The sequence below is a fragment of the Cherax quadricarinatus genome, chromosome 66, assembly GCF_038502225.1.
Source record: "Cherax quadricarinatus isolate ZL_2023a chromosome 66, ASM3850222v1, whole genome shotgun sequence".
NCBI classification, from domain to species: Eukaryota; Metazoa; Arthropoda; class Malacostraca; order Decapoda; family Parastacidae; genus Cherax; species Cherax quadricarinatus.
This window is the reverse complement of record NC_091357.1, coordinates 23,449,697-23,474,642: the sequence shown is the minus strand read 5'-3', so window position 1 is coordinate 23,474,642 and position 24,946 is coordinate 23,449,697. Positions and strand designations below refer to the sequence as shown.

The window sequence follows — 24,946 nt, the reverse complement described above, 5'->3', positions numbered from 1 at the left end:
TGTTATGATACATAATAGTTAACTACAAAGAATTAAAGCAGACGAGTAATATAAAACTTGCATAACAGTAACATTACAGGAGGCAGTAACTCCTAAATCTTATGATTTGCTTTTGTGATTTTTTAACGATGTTAAATTGTTTCCTGTATTGTACTACATGCAACGAAAAGTTTGAAGATAAACACTGTACAGCAGTGAACCAGTGAATAATAGTTAAGAAAAAGGACCAGGAGATATCTCACACACCATGTACGTCAGGCCCTTACTGAAGTACACAGTACCAGTATGGAACCCACACCTTGTCAAGCATATCCAGAAACTGGAGAAAGTGCAGAGGTTTGCAACAAGAATAGTCCCTGTGAGGAGATATCAGCCTGATGACACTGGAAGACTAAGGGGGATGGGAGTATAACACAAAAAAAAAAACTGAGAAGAATTGACAAAATGAACAGGGACAGAATGTTTTAGATAGGGTAAATAGAAACAATAGGGCACAGCTGGAAGTTGAAAACTAAGATGAGTCATTGAGATGTTTCGGTGTATTTCTTCAACCTTAGAGTTATCAGGAAGTGGAACATACTGGAGAGTCAAGTGGTAGGATACATAGCTTTAAGAAGATGTACGGTAAGTCTCTTGAAGCCAGGAGAGAGCGGACCTAGTAGCGACCAGGAAGATGCGGAGCCAGGAGCTGTGAATCTATTCCTACAACCACATATGGGTGAGTACACGCACACTATACTAAAAGAGCCACCACTATCCGTGTACATCCAAGGTTGTAGATAATAGCATTCACATGTGTAGATCCACACCCTCTACATACTGTCAGACTGCACACTGTGATGTAGTGTAGAGATGTCATCTCGTCTGCCTTGTTTACCCTCAGGACTCTGCTAAAAAAGTGAGTTGCTTGATAAAGTGTGAGAGAAGTGTTTAATGGAAGAACACACTGGTGTGACAAATACTACACTGCAGTCTGCCACCACTGACAGTGACAGTGTAGTGAGAAATACTACACTACAGTCTGCCACCACTGTGACAGTGACAGTGTAGTGACAATTACTACACTACAATTTGCCACCACTGTGACAGTGTAGTGACAAATACTTCACTGCAGTCTACCACCACTGTGACAGTGGCAGTGTAGTGACAAATACTACACTGCAGTCTGCCACCACTGGCAGTGACAGTGTAGTGACAAATACTACACTACAATCTGCCACCACTGACAGTGGCAGTGTAGTGACAACTACACTACAGTCTGGCACCACTGACAGTGTAGTGACAAATACTACACTGCAGTCTGCCACCACTGAATGGCAGTGTAGCGACAAATACTATACTGCAGTCTGCCACCACTGAATGGCAGTGTAGCGACAAATACTATACTGCAGTCTGCCATCACTGACAGTGCAGTGACAAATACTACACTACAGTTTGCCACCGCTGATAGTGGCAGTGCAGTGACAAAAGCTACACTGCAGTCTGCCACCAGTGTGTGCGTGTGTTGAGAGACACTCACTTCCAACCTCCTCACACCACTGCTTGATGAACACTGTTCTCTTCCTCTCTCGCTCGCGCCCAGCTTCTCTCCATACCTACCTCTCCCAACCCTCAGCCTCTCTCTCCAACCACTCCCTTATAGCCACTCTCCCTCCCAGCATCCCTCTCTTTTTTATGTACACAAGGGCTTTTACGGGGTTATGTTAATAGTTCCTACTTTAATTTACAAGCTAAGAGATGTTTCCGACCTCAGCTTATTTGAAATTCTTTTTTATTGTTAATGAAATACACAGACAGGGACAGAATGAGGTTGGAGCCATCTACGGGCCAGAGATGAACATGCATGCTAGTGACTTTATTTTGTGTTTAACAATATTTTATTATATGTAGACTACATTTTTATACTGCATAAAGAAATAAAATTTGTTAAGTCAACTGATTTTATTTCATCGATGTCGTTATGCTGTGCGAACATGTTCCAGACTCGAGTGATCCTAGAAATGATCTTGGATGAAATGATGTTCTTGAAGGGTACAGCCAGAGCGTAATTGCTGTTTGCTGCCCGTCTTGTTATATTGAAGTTGTCTTCTCGCTGTCCGCGATGTGTAGCACATTAACAACATTGGCCTTATACAAACAGGAAGATCATCCACATTTCCAGTGTTGAAGAGTGCAGAAATTACAGATCTGTCCGGGCGAGAGATAGTCGACTTGATCTGTTCTCTATGCAGTATGTATCTTAATACATGTATCTTTATTTTAACAAGTACATGTACAAGGTATACAGGCCTAGCTGACATCAATGACTTACTACTATATAGAAAGCCCCTTGTTATGCAGAGTATTTCGGGCAACTAGATCAGTTTTGTCTCCAGGATGCGACCCACACCAGTCGACTAACAACCCAGGTACCCATTTTACTAATGGGTGAACAGGGACAATAGGTGTCTTGTGGAAACACATCTGAACATTTTTCAGTCGTACCAGGGGATCGATCCCTGGACTTCAGTGTGTGAGCTGAGCGCACTAGCGATCGAGCTACATAACACCTGAGATATCTTCAGCCACTTGTTCCATGAATTTTATGCTTTAGTAGTTCTCTAGAGACAACATTGTATTGATCACCTCACACAGCAGCTTCAGTCCTACCAACGTATTCTCTCGCTATCTGAAATGCGTAGGGAGACACTGGTCAGAGAAATAGCAAGCATCGAACTTAAGCTAAAGGAATCTTATAGGAGTCAGGAATCGCGGGAAGAACTAAAAGCCATAAATGAAATCGAAAGAAACCCAAAGTATTTCTTCTCCTATGCCAAATCAAAGTCGAGAACAACGTCCAGTATTGGGCCCCTACTTAAACAAGATGGGTCCTACACAGATGACAGCAAGGAAATGAGTGAGCTACTCAAGTCCCAATATGACTCAGTTTTTAGCAAGCCGCTAACCAGACTGAGAGTCGAAGATCAAAATGAATTTTTTATGAGAGAGCCACAAAATTTGGTTAACACAAGCCTATCCGATGTTATCCTGACGCCAAATGACTTCGAACAGGCGATAAATGACATGCCCATGCACTCGGCCCCAGGGCCAGACTCATGGAACTCCGTGTTCATCAAGAACTGCAAGAAGCCCCTATCACGAGCCTTTTCCATCCTATGGAGAGGGAGCATGGACACGGGGGTCGTCCCACAGTTACTAAAAACAACAGACATAGCCCCACTCCACAAAGGGGGCAGTAAAGCAACAGCAAAGAACTACAGACCGATAGCACTAACATCCCATATCATAAAAATCTTTGAAAGGGTCCTAAGAAGCAAGATCACCACCCATCTAGAAACCCATCAGTTACACAACCCAGGGCAACATGGGTTTAGAACAGGTCGCTCCTGTCTGTCTCAACTATTGGATCACTACGACAAGGTCCTAAATGCACTAGAAGACAAAAAGAATGCAGATGTAATATATACAGACTTTGCAAAAGCCTTCGACAAGTGTGACCATGGCGTAATAGCGCACAAAATGCGTGCTGAAGGAATAACAGGAAAAGTCGGTCGATGGATCTATAATTTCCTCACTAACAGAACACAGAGAGTAGTCGTCAACAGAGTAAAGTCCGAGGCAGCTACGGTGAAAAGCTCTGTTCCACAAGGCACAGTACTCGCTCCCATCTTGTTCCTCATCCTCATATCCGACATAGACAAGGATGTCAGCCACAGCACCGTGTCTTCCTTTGCAGATGACACCCGAATCTGCGTGACAGTGTCTTCCATTGCAGACACTGCAAGGCTCCAGGCGGACATCAACCAAATCTTTCAGTTTACCTGGAGAGAGTTTCGGGGGTCAACGCCCCCGCGGCCCGGTCTGTGACCAGGCCTCCTGGTGGATCAGCGCCTGATCAACCAGGCTGTTGCTGCTGGCTGCACGCAAACCAACGTACGAGCCACAGCCCGGCTGATCAGGAACTGACTTTAGGTGCTTGTCCAGTGCCAGCTTGAAGACTGCCAGGGGTCTGTTGGTAATCCCCCTTATGTGTGCTGGGAGGCAGTTGAACAGTCTCGGGCCCCTGACACTTATTGTATGGTCTCTTAACGTGCTAGTGACACCCCTGCTTTTCATTGGGGGGATGGTGCATCGTCTGCCAAGTCTTTTGCTTTCGTAGTGAGTGATTTTCGTGTGCAAGTTCGGTACTAGTCCCTCTAGGATTTTCCAGGTGTATATAATCATGTATCTCTCCCTCCTGCGTTCCAGGGAATACAGGTTTAGAAACCTCAAGCGCTCCCAGTAATTGAGGTGTTTTATCTCCGTTATGCGCGCCGTGAAAGTTCTCTGTACATTTTCTAGGTCGGCAATTTCACCTGCCTTGAAAGGTGCTGTTAGAGTGCAGCAATATTCCAGCCTAGATAGAACAAGTGACCTGAAGAGTGTCATCATGGGCTTGGCCTCCCTAGTTTTGAAGGTTCTCATTATCCATCCTGTCATTTTTCTAGCAGATGCGATTGATACAATGTTATGGTCCTTGAAGGTGAGATCCCCCGACATAATCACTCCCAGGTCTTTGACGTTGGTGTTTCACTCTATTTTGTGACCAGAATTTGTTTTGTACTCTGATGAAGATTTAATTTCCTCATGTTTACCATATCTGAGTAATTGAAATTTCTCATCGTTGAACTTCATATTGTTTTCTGCAGCCCACTGAAAGATTTGGTTGATGTCCGCCTGGAGCCTTGCAGTGTCTGCAATGGAAGACACTCATGCAGATTCGGGTGTCATCTGCAAAGGAAGACACGGTGCTGTGGCTGACATCCTTGTCTATGTCGGATATGAGGATGAGGAACAAGATGGGAGCTAGTACTGTGCCTTGTGGAACAGAGCTTTTCACCGTAGCTGCCTCGGACTTTACTCTGTTGACGACTACTCTCTGTGTTCTGTTAGTGAGGAAATTATAGATCCATCGACCGACTTTTCCTGTTATTCCTTTAGCGCGCATTTTGTGCGCTATTACGCCATGGTCACACTTGTCGAAGGCTTTTGCAAAGTCTGTATATATTACATCTGCATTCTTTTTGTCTTCTAGTGCATTTAGGACCTTGTCGTAGTGATCCAGTAGTTGAGACAGACAGGAGCGACCTGCTCTAAACCCATGTTGCCCTGGGTTGTGTAACTGATGGGTTTCTAGATGGGTGGTGATCTTGCTTCTTAGTGGGCTGCAGAAAACAATATGAAGTTCAACAATGAGAAATTTCAATTACTCAGATATGGTAAACACGAGGAAATTAAATCTTCATCAGAGTACAAAACAAATTCTGGCCACAAAATAGAGCGAAACACCAACGTCAAAGACCTGAGAGTGATCATGTCGGAGGATCTCACCTTCAAGGACCATAACATTGTATCAATCGCATCTGCTAGAAAAATGACAGGATGGATAATGAGAACCTTCAAAACTAGGGAGGCCAAGCCCATGATGACACTCTTCAGGTCACTTGTTCTATCTAGGCTGGAATATTGCTGCACACTAACAGCACCTTTCAAGGCAGGTGAAATTGCTGACCTAGAAAATGTACAGAGAACCTTCACGGCGTGCATAACGGAGATAAAACACCTCAATTACTGGGAGCGCTTGAGGTTCCTAAACCTGTATTCCCTGGAACGCAGGGGGGAGAGATACATGATTATATACACCTGGAAAATCCTAGAGGGACTAATACCGAACTTGCACACGAAAATCACTCACTACTAAAGCAAAAGACTTGGCAGACGATGCAACATCCTCCCAATGAAAAGCAGGGGTGTCACTAGCACGTTAAGAGACCATACAATAAGTGTCAGGGGCCCGAGACTGTTCAACTGTCTCCCAGCATACATAAGGGGGATTACCAACAGACACCTGGCAGTCTTCAAGCTGGCACTGGACAAGCACTTAAAGTCGGTTCCTGACCAGCCGGGCTGTGGCTCGTACGTTGGTTTGCGTGCAGCAAGCAGTAACAGCCTGGTTGATCAGGCTCTGATCCACCAGGAGGCCTGGTCACAGACCGGGCCGCGGGGGCATTGACCCCCGGAACTCCCTCCAGGTAAACTCCAGGTAACATTTGGTATAACAAATTCTTCATATTAAGTATTTTGGTGGTTACAGGACAGCTAAGAATAATAGGATTTTTTTTTTCAAGTTTCTCAATGGTTCTGCTGTGTTGTAGTACTAAAACTGCTGCATAGTGATCTATCGGTGATCTTGTATACACTAAATACATCAGTTTTAACAATTCAAACCTTTGCACAGTAGAACTGTTCCCTACTACAGCTCTGAGAGCTTAAAGTCTGTTTGGACATTAATTCATTTTATTCACAGCTGTTAGTGTACATAAAAGAGTAATACCTAGATATTTACAGGATACATAGTACCCCTCAAGGAAGGTTCCTTGATGTTGGTGAGGGGCTCTTAATTTGGGGAATTGAATCTGTGCTCAAGTTCCCCGAATTAAGCCTGAATGCCTTCCACATCCCCCCCCCCAGGCGCTGTATAATCCTCCGGATTTAGCGCTTCCCCTTGATTATAATAATAATACAGGATACATAATCAAGAGGCCTGCCATTAAATTTTAATTTTAATTGTTCACTTTTATGGTTACCAGTGTGTCTGCAATATACTTTGGTCTTTTCTACAGAAAGTATAAGGCTAATATTCACGAAATCGCAATAACACGACTGAAAACAATTCCCAGAGCACTGGTTCAGCACTGACCTGCCAGTTTTAGGACTCACTCGCCACGGGTTCGAGTTGTGAAAATTTGTGTGGACTGCCTCCAAATGAGTCGCCTACCCTGGCAAACTCTGTTGACACCGAGCTCTGAGGTGGGTACCTCAGCCTCACAAGTGGCTTATAGGACAGATTTTCACAAATGATTGATGTTGCAAGAAACTCGCCTGCATGCACGTATAAAGGACTAACTTACTTGGTGTTGCAGCATATATCCTGATCTTCAACTTCCCTAAGCTTAGCCTTAGCCCCTTTGGACTTCCCCTCAGAAACCACGTGCAACCGGGAGCCTGAATTCCTGCAATATTCAATCGTTATTAGTGACCTGCCTGCACCTCAGAAATTCCTATATCCAAGAGGGTGTGTATTCCCTAGTACAACTATGCATACACGGACACTAGCTTCCAGACTGACGCGAGACACTGGTACTTACTGGGCATGCTCTGCCAGCTGCACAAAGGGCCTACAGATCAACTCGCTCACAATCTCCCCAGACACTGGCCAGAAATCTACGAGATAAAGTGGAGGTCTTGTCTTACTGTATGGGCCTGATGGAGGTCATCTACGGTACATCGAGATGCCTCTACCAGATTTCCCCAGGTCTCGAATGTGAAGACACGTGGGGGCGCCGTCTGCTGATCACGGCACGTCTTGTCCAGTTGGTGTCTGTCTTAAGAAGGACGCTATTGTGTCTTTGAGACCCGCGCCTCGTCATTCAAGCTAGGGCTGTCAGTTCTCCCTAGCTAACTTAACCTAGTGTTTGCCTACATTATCGGCCTATTACTACCTATGTTAAGGTCTTAGGTCTACATTATTATTATCTTCAGTTGCCATAGTAAACCTAATATTAATATACTAACAGTAAAACTACCTACTCCTTCCCTGAAGGGTAAATCTGTAAATTAAATAGTACCTTCATCCACGCCAACTCGGGGAGAGAAATGTGTTTATGTTCGGGGAGAACGCTTTTTGTTTGGGTGGGTTTAAGGGCCACCCAGCTCAGCCGTTCCATTACGGCCATGCTGGAACCCCCGTTGTACGCCGCACTGTATAGCCCTTGTGGCTTAGCGCTTCTTTTTGATTATAATAATAATAATAATAATTTGTACGCCGGATCTGTCCTGTGGAACTTTAGGGACCAAATAAATTTCCACACGAATCCTATCCGTTCTGTGATAAGGCCAAGATTATTACAGGCTGTCTTTATATGATTTACAGTGGTTTGCACATACTGAAAAGTTTTAGTTTATGCAGGAATACCATCTGCATAGATAATTGTAAAATTGCTGGGGATATCTGGTTCAGTTGCAAGCAGGGCATTGATCAGTAATATAAACATTGTGTAGTATTTTACCTGGACTTAGGATACTTATTTTAATGTGTATTATGCATTCATACCCGTCCTGTAGACGTTATTAATTTTCATTATGCAACAAATACCTGTCCCATAGACGGTAGTTTAATATATTTTATTATGCACCCTTTACCCGTCCTCTAAGAGATAAGATTTTGTTCGGATGTTTAACCCCGGAGGGTTAGCCACTCAGAATAACCGAAGAAAGTCAGTGCGTCATAATAATAAAATAATCTTTATTTCTACAAGTGTATGTACAAGGTATACATGCCTAGCTGACATCAATGTCATACAGCTATATAGAAAGCCTATTGTTATGCAGAGCATTTCGAGCAGAGTAAGTCAAATTTTTTCCCAGGATGTAACCCACGCCAGTCGACTAACACTTAGGTACCTATTTTACTAATAGGTGAACAGGGACAGCAGGTGTCTTAAGGAAACACGTCCTAATGTTTCCACCAGTACCGGGGATCAAACCACGAACCTTTGTGTGTGAGCTGAGTGTGCTAGCAGTCAAGCTACGGGACTGTCTGTCTTATTTCCATTGGGGTCCTTAAATCTTGCCTACCAGGATGCGACCCACACCAGTAGACTAACACCCAGGTACCTACTTGCAAGGTGAACGGGTTCAGGTGAAGCGAGTACATCATACCCAGTGAAAATAAGTCACTTCGATTTTTTTGGGGTTATCCTAGGTAATTTACACAAATTACAATGCATGATAATTGTACTTGTGTGTATGTGTACTTAAATAAACTTATGTGGTGTAGGTGGTAGTCATAAGGTTACAGAGACATAAGGACCCCGGTAAGCAGGGTTCATCATAGTGGCCCCTAACAACCCCCAACAGCCACAACACTTCTGCTGCTTCTAGTGGAATTATTAATATATTTGTCACAAGATGAGTCAGGACGTCATTGTGGACGCCTTACCTTACATAGACACCGGCTATGAGGAGCCAGGAGTCAGAGAGGCGGTACGTATTATTATTATAATCAAAGGGGAAGCGCTAAACCCGTAGGATTATACAGCGCCTGGGGGGGATGTGGAAGGTATTCAGGCTTAATTCAGGGAACTGGAGCACAGATCCAATTCCCTAAATCAAGAGCCCCTCACCAACATCAAGGAACCTTCCCTGAGGGGAGGCGGTACGTAGCAAGTTTTTTTTTTCTTTTATATTAAGATGATTATAAATTTATGAAAATTGGTTTATATATTTTTTTTTTATATTTAAAATCCCAGGTTATGCAAAGCATTTCGGGCTTTCCACAATATGGGCTTTCAATTCACTGTACTTTGTTTCTCTATTTTAAAAAATGAATGGTTTTGAGAGCATTAATCCCCAGGTTATGCATATCATTTTCGATTAAAATCAGAACTGTAAACTATTCGATATTGAATAGTTAACGTTAGAGGAAATAAGATTTTGTTTGGATTATTAACCCAGAGGTTTAAACAATATATTGCATAAGAATTGCCAGCATTAATTTTTATGTCATACAATCATATTACATATTGCAAAGTCAATATACATAAAATACAGTACATATATTCGAAAGTGATATTTCATGATGACTTCCTAAGATATCTAAAGTTAAGATGATACGCTTTATTCACATAATCCATATATTGGGCATGCTTTAAATAAAAGTCCCCTCAAGGAAGGTTCCTTGATGTTGGTGAGGGGCTCTTGATTTAGGGAATTGGATCTGTGCTCCAGTTCCCCGAATTAAGACTGAATGCCTTCCACATCCCCCCCCCAGGCGCTGTATAATCCTCCGGGTTTAGCGCTTCCCCCTTGATTATAATAATAATAATTTAAATGAAAGTATTGTAAGTTTATACAAAATTTATTGTTATGTGAGTCCCTAAGTTGTGCATCTTATTTTGACATAACATGGTATCATATATGTTTCTCCTTGTATAGGTAATTCTTAAAGATTGCTTTATACAAATATAAAAAACTTTAATAGATGTATATTATTTTGTTGTTTGTTAATTACTTCAGCTTCATTATTTTTACTGAATGTACAATATAATGTAAAGTTTCTGTTGTAAATGTGCTAATGAATTTATACAAGGTATTTTTTAAAAGCATATTTTTTATTGTTGAAGCCATATTCACAGTGGTTAAATAATGTTCGCAGGCCATTGCAATGGTAGAGGATGAGAAGAAGCGTTACCGTCCCACCAAGAACTACCTGGAGCACCTCCCTCCTCTTAATTTAAATGCTTTTGAGGTGAGTCTCCACAAACCAGTGGAAGAAAGTGTGTACATTCTTTCCTTGGTATATTTTTTTTCACTATTTGCTCACTTCTTGATCTATATTATATATAGCTGTATAATGTTATATTGGTCTTAATAATCATGTGTTTAATCTTTTCCATGGACTTGAGGCTTGTTTACTTAATGTACTTGCCATTTAAAAACATAGGAATAGTGGGGCACTGCAGTAGGCCTACTGGTCCATGTTAAGTAGGTCCGATTCACCTAACTGGTTGCTCTTATACCTGTCCAATCTCTTGTGAAAACTACCCAAAGTTCTTTCTTCAAAGATGTTACTCTGAATTTGTTTCACTCTTCTACAGCTCAAATGCCAAACCAGTAATTCCTTATATCCCTTCTAATTTTAAGTTTGTTCAACTTGCATCCAGTACTATGAGTCACATTTTGTGTAGATTTTTTTCAGCACATTTTGTATAACCTTTTATACATCCTAAGTTTTCTGTTTGTGAATTCAGTGCCTTCACCCTGTCTTCATAGGAAAGATTTCTGATAAGGGGATCAATTTCATCATCCTTTGTTAAGTTTCCAGTGCATTTATGTCCATTCTGTAATATGGAGACTAGAATTCAGCAACACAATCAAAATGAGGTCTACCAAGGATATATATAAAGTTGAAGTATGACTTGAGGAGTTCTATTATTTACCCTTCCGGATATAAAGTCGAGAACTCTATTAGCTTGTTTGTGAACACTTTTGTACTATTGTCTTATCGTCAGATTTCTGTTAACCAGAGCTAAGTCTTTTTCTCAATAAGTCCTGTTTTGTTCGTTTCTCAGAACTAGAACCGTACATTTGTCCATATTAAACTGTATTTATCACTTCTCCAATCACATCAGCCTATCCAGATCATCCTGTAGTTCTAGGGTCCTCATTAGAATTTATTTGTTGACCTATTTCAGTATCACTGGCAGACTTGCTCATGTCACTAATTATTCCATCAATCTACATCATTTATGTATATTGTGAACAAGGGGCCCAGTAATGACCCCCTGTGGAACACCACATGTAACAGGTCCCCATTTTGATTTTTTCCCACTTAAACAAATACACTTTTGCCTGTTGATCAGTGATGCCTCAATCCAGGAGATAATTTCTCCTCTTGCACCATGTGCCACTAGTTTCCTAGTATGTTTCATCATAGTTTATAATGATAAGGCTTATCATATACTAGACTTGGATATCATCAGTTTTGATGGACTACTTTCTTCACTCCTGAAATTTTATACACTTTAGAGTTCCCTTATTGTACAGAGAGGGTATCTGCAGTTTCTTTGAGTGTCACAATTCTTTTATGTATATAATGTTTAGAAATTTTTTCAAACCACAGACGGATGTGATGCGTTGCGAATTTGAACGTGTTGCTGCACGACAGCCAATGGACACGTTGAGTATGAAGCGTTATGAACTCCCACCACCACCCCCTGGAAAAATGACAGATGTTGCTGCTTGGGGCGAGTGTGTGGACAATTCAATGGCCCAGCTTGAACATCAGGCGACTAGGCAAGTTCAGAGTTTTTTTGTTTTTTTTTTAGGATAATCTCTTTGTGAGACAGTGTTTGAGTTCTGTCATTAATTACTGCATGCCACAGCTTATCACTACCATGTTAGGATGTTTAATTAAGCTAACTCTTACTAAAGAGTGTTTATTATCTTACTAAGTTGTGAGAGAGGGAATAAAGGTAATATAAATTGCTAGCATGCTGTAAAGTGCAATACCTCTTTTATGATCAGAGCACTGTGGGAGAGTCTATTGTTAATACTTACATGCCTTGCATCTGGCTTAAATCTATACATTCAGTTATATTATTAGTTTTTCTTAAAAGGATTATGAACCTGGATTTAATGAACGAGTTTGGAGCGGAAGCATGGAAGGCTCACAACAATGTCCTACAGCACATGTTGACCCGCTCTCAGGCACAGCTACAGGAGTACAAGTGAGTACACTATTCTAGAGAACCTCGTACATCATATTTTTATGAGAGAATTGTAATAAATTGTAATACTGTATTGGATGGATGCAGTGAAATAAGTCACACTGTATTCAGTTGAGCGAGTGAAATTAAACCAAACTGAGAGTGATAGATAAGCCAGAAATGAGGGTGAATTAGTTTAAATGGTCTTGTTAGACTGAATTGAGAAAGAGAGAGAATTAGGTTAGACAGCTGGAAGAGTGAATGAGTTAGGATAGATAATTACAAACTGGTCTTAGACCAAAACATTGTCTAGTTTCATGTCCAGTTTGAGGCTTAGATGTAAATTATTGTACCCATGGTACTGTGATTTAGTCTGTTAAAGCCTTGCAGATTCTCCCCTGCAACAGCATAAGAAGGATTGAGCCTTTGACCCATCTTGTGTTGAATAACCTATACAGGTTTAGTACCACATATATTTAAATTTAGAGTACAGCATTTAGACTCTGTAGGTTATTGTAGACTTTATATGTTTATAGTGTAGTAAATTATATTCCCTCTTAACAGGAAAGAAATTCAGGAACTAAATTGGTCCAGAAAAAGCATGCAGACCAAGGCAGGAGAGGAGCTGCGCCATCTGGAGAGTAGTTGGGTATCACTTGTCTCTCGCAATTATGAGATTGAACAAGCTTGTGTGCTGCTGGAAGCTGAAATAGCAAAGTTAGAGCGAGAAAAAGAAAGTCAGGAGTGAGATAAGTTTATTAATTTACTCTGATTTTTGAACTGTAGATGATGTTGAGCATTTGTGACAGTTGAGAAATTTTAAATTAGTGAAACATTGTGGAAGAAACAAAGTGTGTAAGAGTTAGACATCAGAGTAACTGCTTTAATATAAGTCTGGAAGCTCAGATCAGAGTTGTAGAACATATTCATTGTTATTTATCGTATATGAAGATGGCAATGGGAGGTCAAATTGACATTATCAGAAGGTGAATGAAGTGCATGACAGGAAGAAATGGAGTACAGTATATCAAACTTATTGTACAACATTTAGAGTCTACTTGAAAATGAAAGATATGCATTATGCATGTACTGTAATAGTTAAGAGTTTTACTGATGTGTCTTTCAGAGAAGGTAGTTGTAAAGAAATATAAGTATGTATTTCACAGTAAGATGGAATTATGATGAAAAACTTTTTTCAAAAAATAGCCTCTTTCTGCAGATAATGTTTTGCATGGTACGAACATTTGTAAGTCCAGTATAAGGTGTAAGAAACATCAGCCTGTGTACCTGATAACTGTAAGTTTGGTAATTTTGATGAGTGTAGTATGTTGGTAGTGAGAAATACTAGTAAGATTTGTATATTGCTCACAAAAAATGTTAATCCATAAGGGTGATACAGCACTAGGGACAGGAGATAAAATATTTTTTTTGTATTTTTCACCAGACTTTATGAAACTTGGATCAAATGATATAACTATTTTTCTCAGTATGCTTGTCAAGAGCTCATGCTCTTCAATCTGTAAGACAGGAGAAAAGCAAATATTTTGTGCTTAATCAGTGTCAGTAATGAAGTATTACAACCTGTTCAACATTGCACCCTTCCTTCAGAGTGCAGGCACTGCCCTTCCTAGTCCTGGAGATGGGAAGGCAGTGCTGGCACTTGGAGGGTTGGGGATGTTGCACTCGGAGGGTAATCTGACTGCGGTATCAGCAGACTTCTGGAAAGATGGCAATTGAGTGAATGATGGTGAAAACGTTTTCTTTGGGGTCACCCTGCCTTTGCAAGAGATACCCTTTGGGTTAAAAACATTTAAACTAGTATGTATAAAAATCACAAAAGCAGATTTGTCATTTAACATTTTAGGGTAATCATTTAGGGAAGACAAGTTTCTGGTTAGGAATAGAAATGGATGCCCTTCAAGTTTGAGATTTGCAGAGTGTGCCGATTCCTACTCTACCTGGAGTTTACCTGGAGAGGGTTTCGGGGGTCAACGCCCCCGCGGTCCGGTCTCTAGTGTAAGGTTATGAAATGAGTGTCACTCAGGCATCTAAAATCTTGAATTAGATTGGTAGAGATGGAGTATGTATCAAGGTTATTTGGTAACAGGAGGAGGGATAGAACAAGGAAAGATATAGCAAACAGAACACAGTGATACCTCTCATATCTGAACTACATGGGCCAAGATCGGGTCGGAAACATGGAGTTTCCGGATACATGAGGGGGGGAAATGCACATCTGTACCATCATTTTGCCATTTGTACCCTGTCATTGCCATTGGCGATGGCGTAGGTTTAAAAAACAAGTCCACCATCATCTGGCGGTGGGAATAGACACTCTGGGCTCGAATAACAGCCTTCCAGGTTCCACGGACCACAGGACCATAACGTTTCAAATGGGCTGTGGACAGTGGATGCTCCAAATACTACAAAAGTGTTTCGACACCTGCCCTTGCTGGTCTTGGAGGCATTGGGTCATCGTCGTTACTTTCGGAATGTTCTGGGCGCAACACTGATTCTGCAGTCACTACATCCGTCAGTGATTGCACACCAAGGTCGTCTTCGTCACACACTAGCCAGTCCTGCACGTCATCTTCTGTAGTTTTTTCCCAGCCATGGACCAGCCTGCATCCACGTGCCACAATATTTCCCTCTTTTTTTTTTTTTTTTTTTTTTTTTTTTTTTTTTTTTTTTTTTTTTTTTTTTTTTTTTTTTTTTCCTAGAGTAAGCACATTCCTGGCCCTCTTTGGTGCCATACACAACATAGCTATGACAAAACACAGCTGTAATAATGCTAAAAGGAAGGCAAAGAGTGTGGCTCCTAGTGACCAACCGGTACACAAAAGTGCGTGCCAATTTTGATTCAGCCTTCTGCTGTATCTGAACTGCTGTTCAGATGTTTTGGTAATGATTTTAGAATTTTGCCCTTTCCCAGGGCCTGTTCGGATATTGGCGAGGTTTGGATAATGGCAGGCCAGATATGTAAGGTATCACTGTAATACAATAATAAGGTGAGCATATTTTAAATAACAAAAAAAGGCACAATACCGTGACTGGAACGATACACAAATAACCCGCACATAAAAGAGAGAAGCTTACGACGACGTTTCGGTCCGACTTGGACCATTGACAAAGTCACACTAACCAGAGGGGGAGCAGGACGGCTATATATAGGCAGGAAGAGGTGGTGGTGGTAGTAGTAGTAGTAGTAGTAGTACAAGCTTCTCTCTTTTATGTGCGGGTTATTTGTGTAGCATATTTTAAAGTTACCTATGCTTTAAGATTAATTTAAAGTCAGTTTAAATGCTCCAGTTAAAAGAACCCTTTTTCAGTACTGCTCAGAGAGGCTATTTTTTTCAGTGTAAACAAAATTTAAATATAGAATGCATATAGAATGCCTGATATATTACAATATCCCTCAGTTTTAGTTCAAGGGCATTTCAATATTCTGAGAAAGCTCTCTATGAGAGCATAAATTTGCATTTAAGTGCATTTAAGAAGCTCTAATTCTGGAGCTCTTTAATGCTATGTTAAATGGGTAATAAAATTAAAAAAAAAAAAATCATTCATTATTTTCCTCAGAGTACAATTATATTAAATGAGCACTCCAATATTCCTCCATGGTACATGTCAACCACTCCAGTATTCCTCCATGGTACATGTCAACCACTCCAGTATTCCTCCATGGTACATGTCATCCACTTCATTTTTCCTCCATAGTAACTGAAGGTAAATGGACACTCCTGTTTTTATAGTTCAGTATCTTTGATAGGTTAAGACTATTTTCCAGGACTAAGATGTTTGCCATCAAATCACAGTTAATCTTGGCAATCTTTCTTCTATTGCTATAGTGTATGGGAAACCATGTTTTGACAATTATGTACAGTAGACATGGATACCTCATGGAAAGATACCCAGCATCTCTCTGCGATGACTTTCGGGTCATGCTCTCGGTTCACCTACATTAATAGACTATTTTATCTATCAAGAGATCATGATGCAGAATTCACTTTTGGTGCAGTAGTGCCCTGACATATTAACAGCCCCTTTTTGCTCAGATTCCTAGTTTATGATTTTAACTGAATTTAACCCCCTCAAGGAAGGTTCCTTGATGCTGGTGAGGGACTCTTCATCCAACAAATTGATAATGTTCTTCCTTTGGAATGAACCCAATTGCCTCCCATTACCTAAGTTCTGTATGACCTATGCAGGTTTAGCACTTTTTTTTTTTATACAATTGGTAGATTGTCCCGTTTGTTTAGAAGGCGCAGTGACTTCATTTTAGACATTTCCTTAAATCCCTGGATGTGCTTACATTGACTGACATCTCAAATCCAGTTTGTAATGGAGATTCACTTTACTTTTCAACTGAAATTTATTTATTGTATTTAATGTGACTTCTATGTCTGCTCCTATCCTCAAGTAAGGGTCCTTGTTGCCAGTGAGGGGCTCTTAATGAACTTGATTCCCTCCCATTCCCTTCCCTAAGTCACTTGGGTGTGGCTCCACTGAAGAAGTTTCTGAGTTGCAAAACTCATACCAGTGTACACCTGCTCTTAGGCACTAGAGATGCAACTTCGACTTATGCTGCAGTAACACCACTATTACTCTTCAAGCTCACAGTAAGTGGGGGAAGGTAGCAGATGAGTTTGTTGAGCTTGAGATGACTCATACCATGGTACACTTGGACTGAAGACAGTGCTTGAACAGTTCTTCCTGGAATGCTTGTTTTAGTCTTACTCTGCCCACTGGGGACATTACATGAGAAGCACCATTCATCAGCTTCATTTTTTCACTGGATATTTACTGGTTTTGATGGGAAGCTGGTTACTGACTCAAGTGAGAGTAAGATGAAATTTGTTTATATTTTTAACCTGGAGTGTTAGCCATCCAGGATAACTCAAGAAAGTCAGACAGTGCTGTATGACCTTTGTGAGTTTAGCACTTAGTTTTGATTATAATAATAATCAAGGAAGTGTAGCATCAAGGACTTATTTCCATTGGGGTCCTTTAATCTTGTCCTCTAAGGATGTGACCCACATTAGTTGACTAACACCCAGGTACCTACTTATCGCTAAGTGAACAAGGGTAGGAAGTGTAAAGAAATGTCTCATAGCTCGGTTGGTAGCCACTCATCTTGCACATTTATTTATTTAATGTTTTTGCAAACAGTACATTGAGATTGTGTATATACAATAGTGGGTTGCAATGCAAAGAGAGCCTCTATTATGCCTTGGCATTATGGGCCAACTTAACATTATTGGCTTACAGTCTACTTAATACTAAGGAGTAGTATATCATAGTTGTACAGTAGGAAAGTAATTATTTCATAGTTGTACAGTAGAATATTAATTATAAATGAATCAAAATTTGTATAATACAAAGATATACGTATTTATATTCTAAAATGCTTTTGTGAAAACAATGATTTAATTATATTCCTGTCAACAATGGATAAAAGGTTCAATGTGATTGTTTCAGTTATGATGTGGGAGTACATAGGTGAGTAAGTGTGTACTGAGTGTTTAGCATTTAGTCTAGGGTGATTAAGTGGCTTTTGAGAAGAGTCTTATATTGATTTTCAGACTGGGTTACTTTAATATCTTCTGGTAATGAATTCCATATTTTGGGGCCCTTTATGTGCATAGAGTTTTTACACAGTGTGATATGGACATGAGGTCTATCAAAAAGAGATCTGTGTCTTGTGTTGTGGTCATGTGTCCTGTTTAGGTTGGTGAGGAAAAGTTTGAGTGGGAGGTTTATATTTGCATGTATTGTTCTGTGTATGCAGTCCATGGTTCAGTTCCCAGCATGGGTAGAACCACTGGGCATGTTTCCTTACACCTGTCCCTGTTCACCTAGCAGGAAGTAAGTACCTGGGTGTTTGCCGACTGGTGCGGATCGCATCCTGGGGGGCAAGATTAACCTAAATTGCCTGAATTGCTCTGCATAACCACTCCTCAAGGAAGGTTCCTTTATGCTGGTGAGGGGCTCTTGATCTAGGGAATTGGATCTGTACTCCAGTTCCCTGATTAAGCCTGAATGCTTTCCATCCCCTCCCCCCCCACATGGGCTAGTAAGTACATAGGTAAGTTTATTCAGGTATCCCCTCAAGGAAGGTTCCTTGATGTTGGTGAGGAGCTCTTGATTTAGGGAATTGGATCTGTGCTCCAGTGTCATGTGGGTTTTCGATACGTGGATAGGGTAAGAATACTCACGTAGGCTGGTAGTACGTATAATATAACGGAAAGTGTGGGAAAGCGCCAACAGCCGTCCTGCCTCTCTCTGCTCCCTAGCCTGACTGACCCATGAGTGCCTACGGGTGAGGGATGTTTGAAATCCTGCTATGGTCAGCAGCAATATGAATACAGTCAATGATTCACACAGATGGTTGGTAGTGAGTCATCTACTGGTACACTGGTTACTGGTAACTGGTTACTAGGAACTGGTACTACTACTGAGAGCTCGGCGACGCTAACGTATGTCGTCCCGACATACAACTAATACAAACTAGAGACGGCAGGTGTACGGCTTGGGCTGAGTCTATACAATGTCAAAGTACACAACAATTGAACATTATAACATACATAAGTAGAATATTGGAATGGAAGCTTACGTAACTGAAACTGTAATAAAACTGTAATGCAATATAAGGTATAATATAGCACAACTCATCGGAAACTCAACGTTGAGATTACACAATAGAAGTTATAAAAAAAATTTGATCGATCGATCTGTATTCATGTGATCTACGGATTCTGAGGAAGGAATATATACAAAGAAAGAAGTGTTTAACAGAAAGCAGATTCGGTGCACTCAAATCTAGACTGTTAACTCTCAGAATTCGGAGAGAACGTGAACACAAAAAAAAATTCTTGAATACTGATAAGTTGATACTGTAATTATTCATCTATACAGGTTATTTACATTTAACCCCAACTCTGCTAGGGTGAGATTGACATATGCAGAATGGGTGTCATCTCTGGGAGGATCAAACTCTGTTGCACTGGCTAACTCATGCTGTATTTGAGGCAAATCTGAATTGGAAGTAACAAATGATACTTGAGGATTTCTCAATACCTGTCGTGTACGTAGGGAATAACGACATTCAGGTTGATCGTCTGACTGAGTATCAGAGGTAGAGAGTACAGGATCAGGAGGATTGTCAGAGTCTGTCACATTAGTCTGGATTGGAACATCATTATCATCACATACTAACTTCATATGATCTAAATGCAATTCTTTATACTGACCAGTACTAATTTCTCTAACCTTATACTTATTACCAGTGATATGTTCAACTACTCGATAAGGACCAACAAACTTTTGATCAAGCTTAGGCATTGCAGACGTTTTGTTAAAGTTAGTCAGCATAACTCTCGAACCTACTTTGATTTTGGATGGCTTCGCTCGAGTGTTTGCGACTCTTGTAAATTCTGCTGTTGATTTATGAAGTGTTTCACGGATTCTTCTAAAAACACTTTGAGCTAAGCTGGTACGAGTTGCTATGAAATCATCAGGGTTGTAATTTGGTTTCGGATTAGAATATAGCAACTCATAAGGCAAACGTTTATCTACACCATACAATGCATAATGTGGAGTGTCGCCTATAGAAACATTGTAAGCAGAATTTATAGCACACTGCACATCAGGTATAACTTCATCCCAAGTTTCACTGTTGGGATTGATAGTGGCTCTCAAGACATCAAGTACTTTCTTATTGGTACATTCTGCTAACCCATTGCTGGCAGGATGATGAGGAACAATGGTGGATTTAGAGATCTTGTACAAGGTACACAAATTTTCAAGAATCTCATTACAGAATTCACCTCCATTATCTGTTACTAGGGACTTAGGGGTGGTATGCCTGCAAATAATGCGTTCTTTAAACGCTTTAGCTACTGTCTCGGCAGTCTTATCTGCAATAGGAACTAACTCAATATCTGGTGAAATGGTCTACCATAACACAGATGTTTGTTGCCCTGGAGGGAACATGGAAATTAGTTAACAAGTCTAGCGCAACTCTTTCCCAAGGTTCGCTAGTGGTTATATACACTTGGATTGGATTAGGACCATTAGCATTACCTTTATGTTGCATGCAGACACTACATTTCTTAACATACTCAGAAATATCAGTTGCCATACGAGGCCAAAAGTATTTCAATCTGGCTTGTTTTACTGAACGATCCATACCAGGGTGTGCAACACCTGGTACATCGTGAACTAGCTGTAAGGCTACATTCACTAGTGACTGTGGAATTACTAACTGGTATACTCTTCTGCTAGGAGTACCCAACTCGGCTGTTCGATACAGTAATTCTTGGTTCATGACAAAGTCACTGATGGGTGCTGGTGGCTTCACAGTCAGAATAAGATCTTCCTGGAGCAGGAATCGAATCACACCAGACCACATGGGATCTGTTTGTTGAGCATTCTTTACATCCTCAGCACTAAATGGAGGGTCTGCAGTTACTATACTAACATGTCGCGATAAGGCATCTGCGACTACATTTGACTTGCCAGGTAAGTGTTCAAAGGTGGGATTGAACTCTTGGATAGTCAAGGTCCATCTGGCTAACCTTCCAGTAGGTTGTTTGTTCTGGAATAAAGGTATCAGTGGAGCGTGGTCTGTCAAGACATGAACAGAGTACTGATAAATAATGTCTTGGAAGTGCTTTAAAGACTATACTATTGCTAAAGCTTCTTGCTCAGTTACTGTATAGTTACGTTCAGCCTTCGTAACTTGATCTAGGGAATTGGATCTGTACTCCAGTTCCCTGAATTAAGCCTGAATGCTTTCCATCCCCTCCCCCCCCCAACATGGGCTAGTAAGTACGTAGGTAAGTTTATTCAGGTATCCCCTCAAGGAAGGTTCCTTGATGTTGGTGAGGGGCTCTTCATTTAGGGAATTGGATCTGTGCTCCAGTTCCCCGAATTAAGCCTGAATGCCTTCCACATCCCCCCCCCCCAGGCGCTGTATAATCCTCCGGGTTTAGCGCTTCCCCTTGATTATAATAATAATAATATTCAGGTATACAGAAATAGATTATCGTACATAGCATATGTGTAGAGAACCTAGGATAACCCAAAAGTCAGTGATTTATTTCCGATGTATAATCCCTACGGGTTTATCGCTCCCCCATGATTATAATCATCGCTCAGCTTTGGGAAATATTTCTTCCCAGTACTCCTTATCTGTACAGCACTCAGTTGTAATAGTAACCTAACCAGTACATCGGGAAGCTGGGTTTATTACGATGTGAGCTGTCAGTGGCCCTTAAGACAATGAAAGGGATTATCAGCGGCGGCCATCATAGTGTAGATGTGCTTATTTAGTGTGTGAGACACCTGACTGCTGGTATTTAGGAGTAGGATCAACCTTATCTGACTTGGGAATCTTATGCTCTTGTTTTTCTTTTCGATAGAAACTTTCCTGTCTCATTTCCGTCGAACATTTTTCCCGGACTAGACTAGTCAGAGCTCAAAAAGGCGTAAGTTTTGGTGGCTTTTAACAATTCCCAACAGACGGTTAAGTAAGTTAATATTTAGACTTTGGAAATAATAATAACATAACACCAATATTTGCAATTGTCTTGAGGCAAAACACATCATATGAGTACTGTAAGAGTACTTTACGTAGAGTTAACATAGGGTATCCCAAGCATTGTAATCCTTATAGAGAATAAACTTTGAATTTGAATTGTTAATTTGGCCTCAGTCCGGGAAAAGAAAAAATCCTTTAAGTAATTAAAATTCTTGGCTCAAAAATATCAAGATTTTCATATATATTAAACCAAATAATAATAATCATGGGAGAGAGCTAAACCCGTAGGGATTATACAGCGCCTGTGTGGGGGATGGAAAGTATTCAGGCTCAATTCAGGGAACTGGAGCACAGATTCAATTCCCTAGATCAAGAGCCCCTCACCAGCATCAAGGAACCTTCCCTGAGGTTCCTTACATTAACATAAATGCATGCATAAAGTCTTTGTTATTAATCTTTGTTTCTACAAGTATATGATACAATTTATGCAGACCATAACTGACATCAGTGACATACTGTATAGGAAGTCCCTGTTTGTGAAGAGCATTTCGGGCAACTTAGGTTAATCTTGTCCCCAGGATGCGACCCACATCAGTTGACTAACACTCGTGTACCTACTTAGTGCTAGGTGAACAGGGACAGCAGGTGTAAGGAAACAAGTTCAGTGTTTCCATCCATGCTGGGGATTGAACCACGGACACTGTGTGTGAGCTGTGTGCGCTACAGACTTGTGGGTCACAACCTGGGCAAGAAGGTCAAAGAATAAGCCAGACATAGTGGCTTTCTGGGTTGATAATCCTTCAGGTGAATAATCCGGGTAATAAGTTTCATCTCTATTACCTTCAATCCTGTATGAATCTTAATGGTTTAAGTCCTGTTGATCCGAGGAACTGGATTTATCTTCCCCTTCCTTGGATGAAACCTAAATGCCTCCTGTTCCCCAGACACTGTATGACTTCCATGCATCTGGATCTTACCCTTGATAAAAAGAAATGATTGTTAGTCATAAACTCTTCTATATTTTTGATCAGTTTATCTGCATACTATAGTAGTTATGTAGTTGAAGTATTACATGAGGTACAATATTAAGTTTATTTAGGTACAGGTACACACAAGTACAATTATCATACATAGTAACATGTGTAAATTACATAGGATAACTCCAAAAAAAAAAAAATTCAGACAAAATGACTTATTTCCATTGGGGTCCAATACTACATATATTTCTTGTGCTGTATCCATAAAGCGTATTTCAGCCTTAATTCATGGCTTGGAATGCAGGTAATTGCAGAATCCCACGTTACAGTCCTCTGAGCAAGATATGGATAGATCTTGTAATATTGTATGGTTATTAATGCTGACCAGTGCCACATATGTACAGACTGCTTCTAGTTTTATTTTGTTTTATAATTTGTTAGATATATGGCTGGATTTGGAATCTCAATGATCAATAGGTCAATCCTTTTCACATTATTGTCTTCCTGGCAGTACTGTATAAACATCTGAATCTTAGGGAACACAGTAAACATAGATGAAGCTGTGTATGGCAGTAATGTGAAAGACTTAGTTCTGACTTCCACCTTATAATTGAAAAACAACATTTAACCCACACACAGGGTCCTTCTGCCTTTTTTTGTAATTCAGATCTGAGCTACAATATTCATTTATGAATAGTATCCTTCATTGAGACTGATAACTGTTAGTTCCTTTCATAAGATATATTTCTTTCAGAATTTGAGGTTGTGCAACAGCAATTTTGGTATGAAAGATGTGGTTCACCCGGGGATATCTGGTGTTACACAGTGCACTACTTAGGGTCAACCAGTGGAAAACAGCTCACCGACTTGCCTCTACTATTTATGCTCTGTCATCAGGTGCATTGCTGTTGTGTTTGCTAATATTTAAAATCACTTACGCTATTTGAAAATTTTATAGATACAGTATTCAACGGAGATGACACAACAATCTTGATCAATAATGTCCATTAATCCTCCATTAATTTCACTCACATATGTTATTATATTGTCTATTATCTTTATATCTTGTACTCTACCATATGAACTATATAAACTTACTTGCTTACTTAGTAGGGTTAAATGTAATGAGTCTTCTCAGCTCTCTGCACTTGCCATGTGTTATCAAAAGTTAATGCATGAAGTAATGAATTTGCAAGTTAGGTTATTGTATATTATGAGTATGCTTTAAATAGGATTATTGGCTATAGGAACTAGTTGGAATTTTTTTTTTTTTTTTTTTGTTACAGATGTAAAATATATTAAATATATTTTAATGAATTAAAGTACAGTATGTACTGTATTGTATTGATAACCTTTTCATGTGCAACATCAGTGTCTGGCAGTAACTTGCTTAATCAACAGAATAGTGTAATGAACTTAATATTAGGAATATATTTATCAATAAATTGTAAATAGTTTAGTACTGCTGTAACTTGCTTAAAATGTTTGGGTCCATTCCCCAAACCCATTTTGTGCCTTTATAATCGTTTTTGACTCCAGCCCACAGGATGGGTATGTGGTACATAATAAAAGCATCAAACACCAGTAGAGAGTATAACACAAATATTCAAGGCTTACTGTATGTCATGAGGATTTTTTTATACATTTTATGACAATTCTGTAGCCTGTCCTCATTACTGATGTCAAACGACAATGGAGTGTAGTAATGCATGGCAGTGCATTCACTGGTGAGCTTTCTTGCAACCCATATTATATACTCATATGGCACATGACTCTACACTTAAGTAAAAATAGACCGCCAGAAAACAACACCTAGTATAATATTTAATGTACATGAGACTATATTGGTTTGGAACAAACATGCTAATGCAATATGTAAATGTGACATCCCAGATGAGAAAGTATTGTGCTGGTAATTGGTAGTTAAAGAAGTGCAATTCTGAGTGAGGATCCTCATGAGCACTGTAGGATTCTATTATATAAATTACTTTAACAGGCTGTTATGATAAATATCACCTGATGATGCTAATAGCTGTTAAGCAGCTCTTAAAAGGTAGATACTATATATAATTAGCCATCACCTGTTTTCTGTGTAAACCATTATTTGGGCACTCATTTAT

The 24,946-nt window shown here is 40.1% G+C and overlaps 3 protein-coding genes across 14 annotated transcripts in view; 2 read left to right on the top strand and 1 right to left on the bottom strand.

Annotated features, from left to right (window-relative positions):
• Positions 1-7,077, bottom strand: part of stg1 (stargazin-like protein) — a 71,251-nt gene extending 64,174 nt beyond the window's left edge. For 2 of the 5 annotated variants that reach the window (XM_053799001.2, XM_070099286.1), the window contains exon 1: positions 1,520-1,561. The gene's annotated coding sequence lies outside the window, so the exon portion shown is untranslated. Of the gene's footprint in view, positions 1-1,519; positions 1,562-6,950 lie in introns of those variants that run through there. The other 3 variants (XM_053799000.2, XM_053799002.2, XM_053799003.2) reach the window with 3 other exon arrangements.
• Positions 7,078-8,917: 1,840 nt separating this feature from the next.
• On the top strand, positions 8,918-13,410 carry BCAS2 (BCAS2 pre-mRNA processing factor). 2 transcript variants are annotated; one of them, XM_053799005.1, is made up of 5 exons: positions 8,918-9,084; positions 10,256-10,348; positions 11,723-11,895; positions 12,219-12,329; positions 12,873-13,410. In XM_053799005.1, the coding sequence occupies exons 1-5, from the start codon at positions 9,010-9,012 to the stop codon at positions 13,054-13,056; spliced, it is 636 nt and encodes a 211-aa protein (XP_053654980.1). In that variant the 5' UTR covers positions 8,918-9,009; the 3' UTR covers positions 13,057-13,410. The 2 variants fall into 2 exon arrangements, with proteins under 2 accessions (XP_053654980.1, XP_053654981.1); XM_053799006.2 differs by lacking the exon at positions 8,918-9,084 and adding an exon at positions 9,234-9,256.
• A 7,168-nt stretch (positions 13,411-20,578) lies between these two features.
• The window catches only part of LOC128704163 (tRNA modification GTPase GTPBP3, mitochondrial), a 17,894-nt gene continuing 13,526 nt past the window's right edge, over positions 20,579-24,946 (top strand). The window contains exons 1-2 of one of the 7 annotated variants that reach the window (XM_070099280.1): positions 20,579-20,828; positions 23,581-23,723. In XM_070099280.1, coding sequence (XP_069955381.1) covers positions 23,618-23,723 — 106 coding nt within the window. In that variant the 5' untranslated portion in view covers positions 20,579-20,828; positions 23,581-23,617. The other 6 variants (XM_070099277.1, XM_070099282.1, XM_070099278.1 and 3 more) reach the window with 6 other exon arrangements.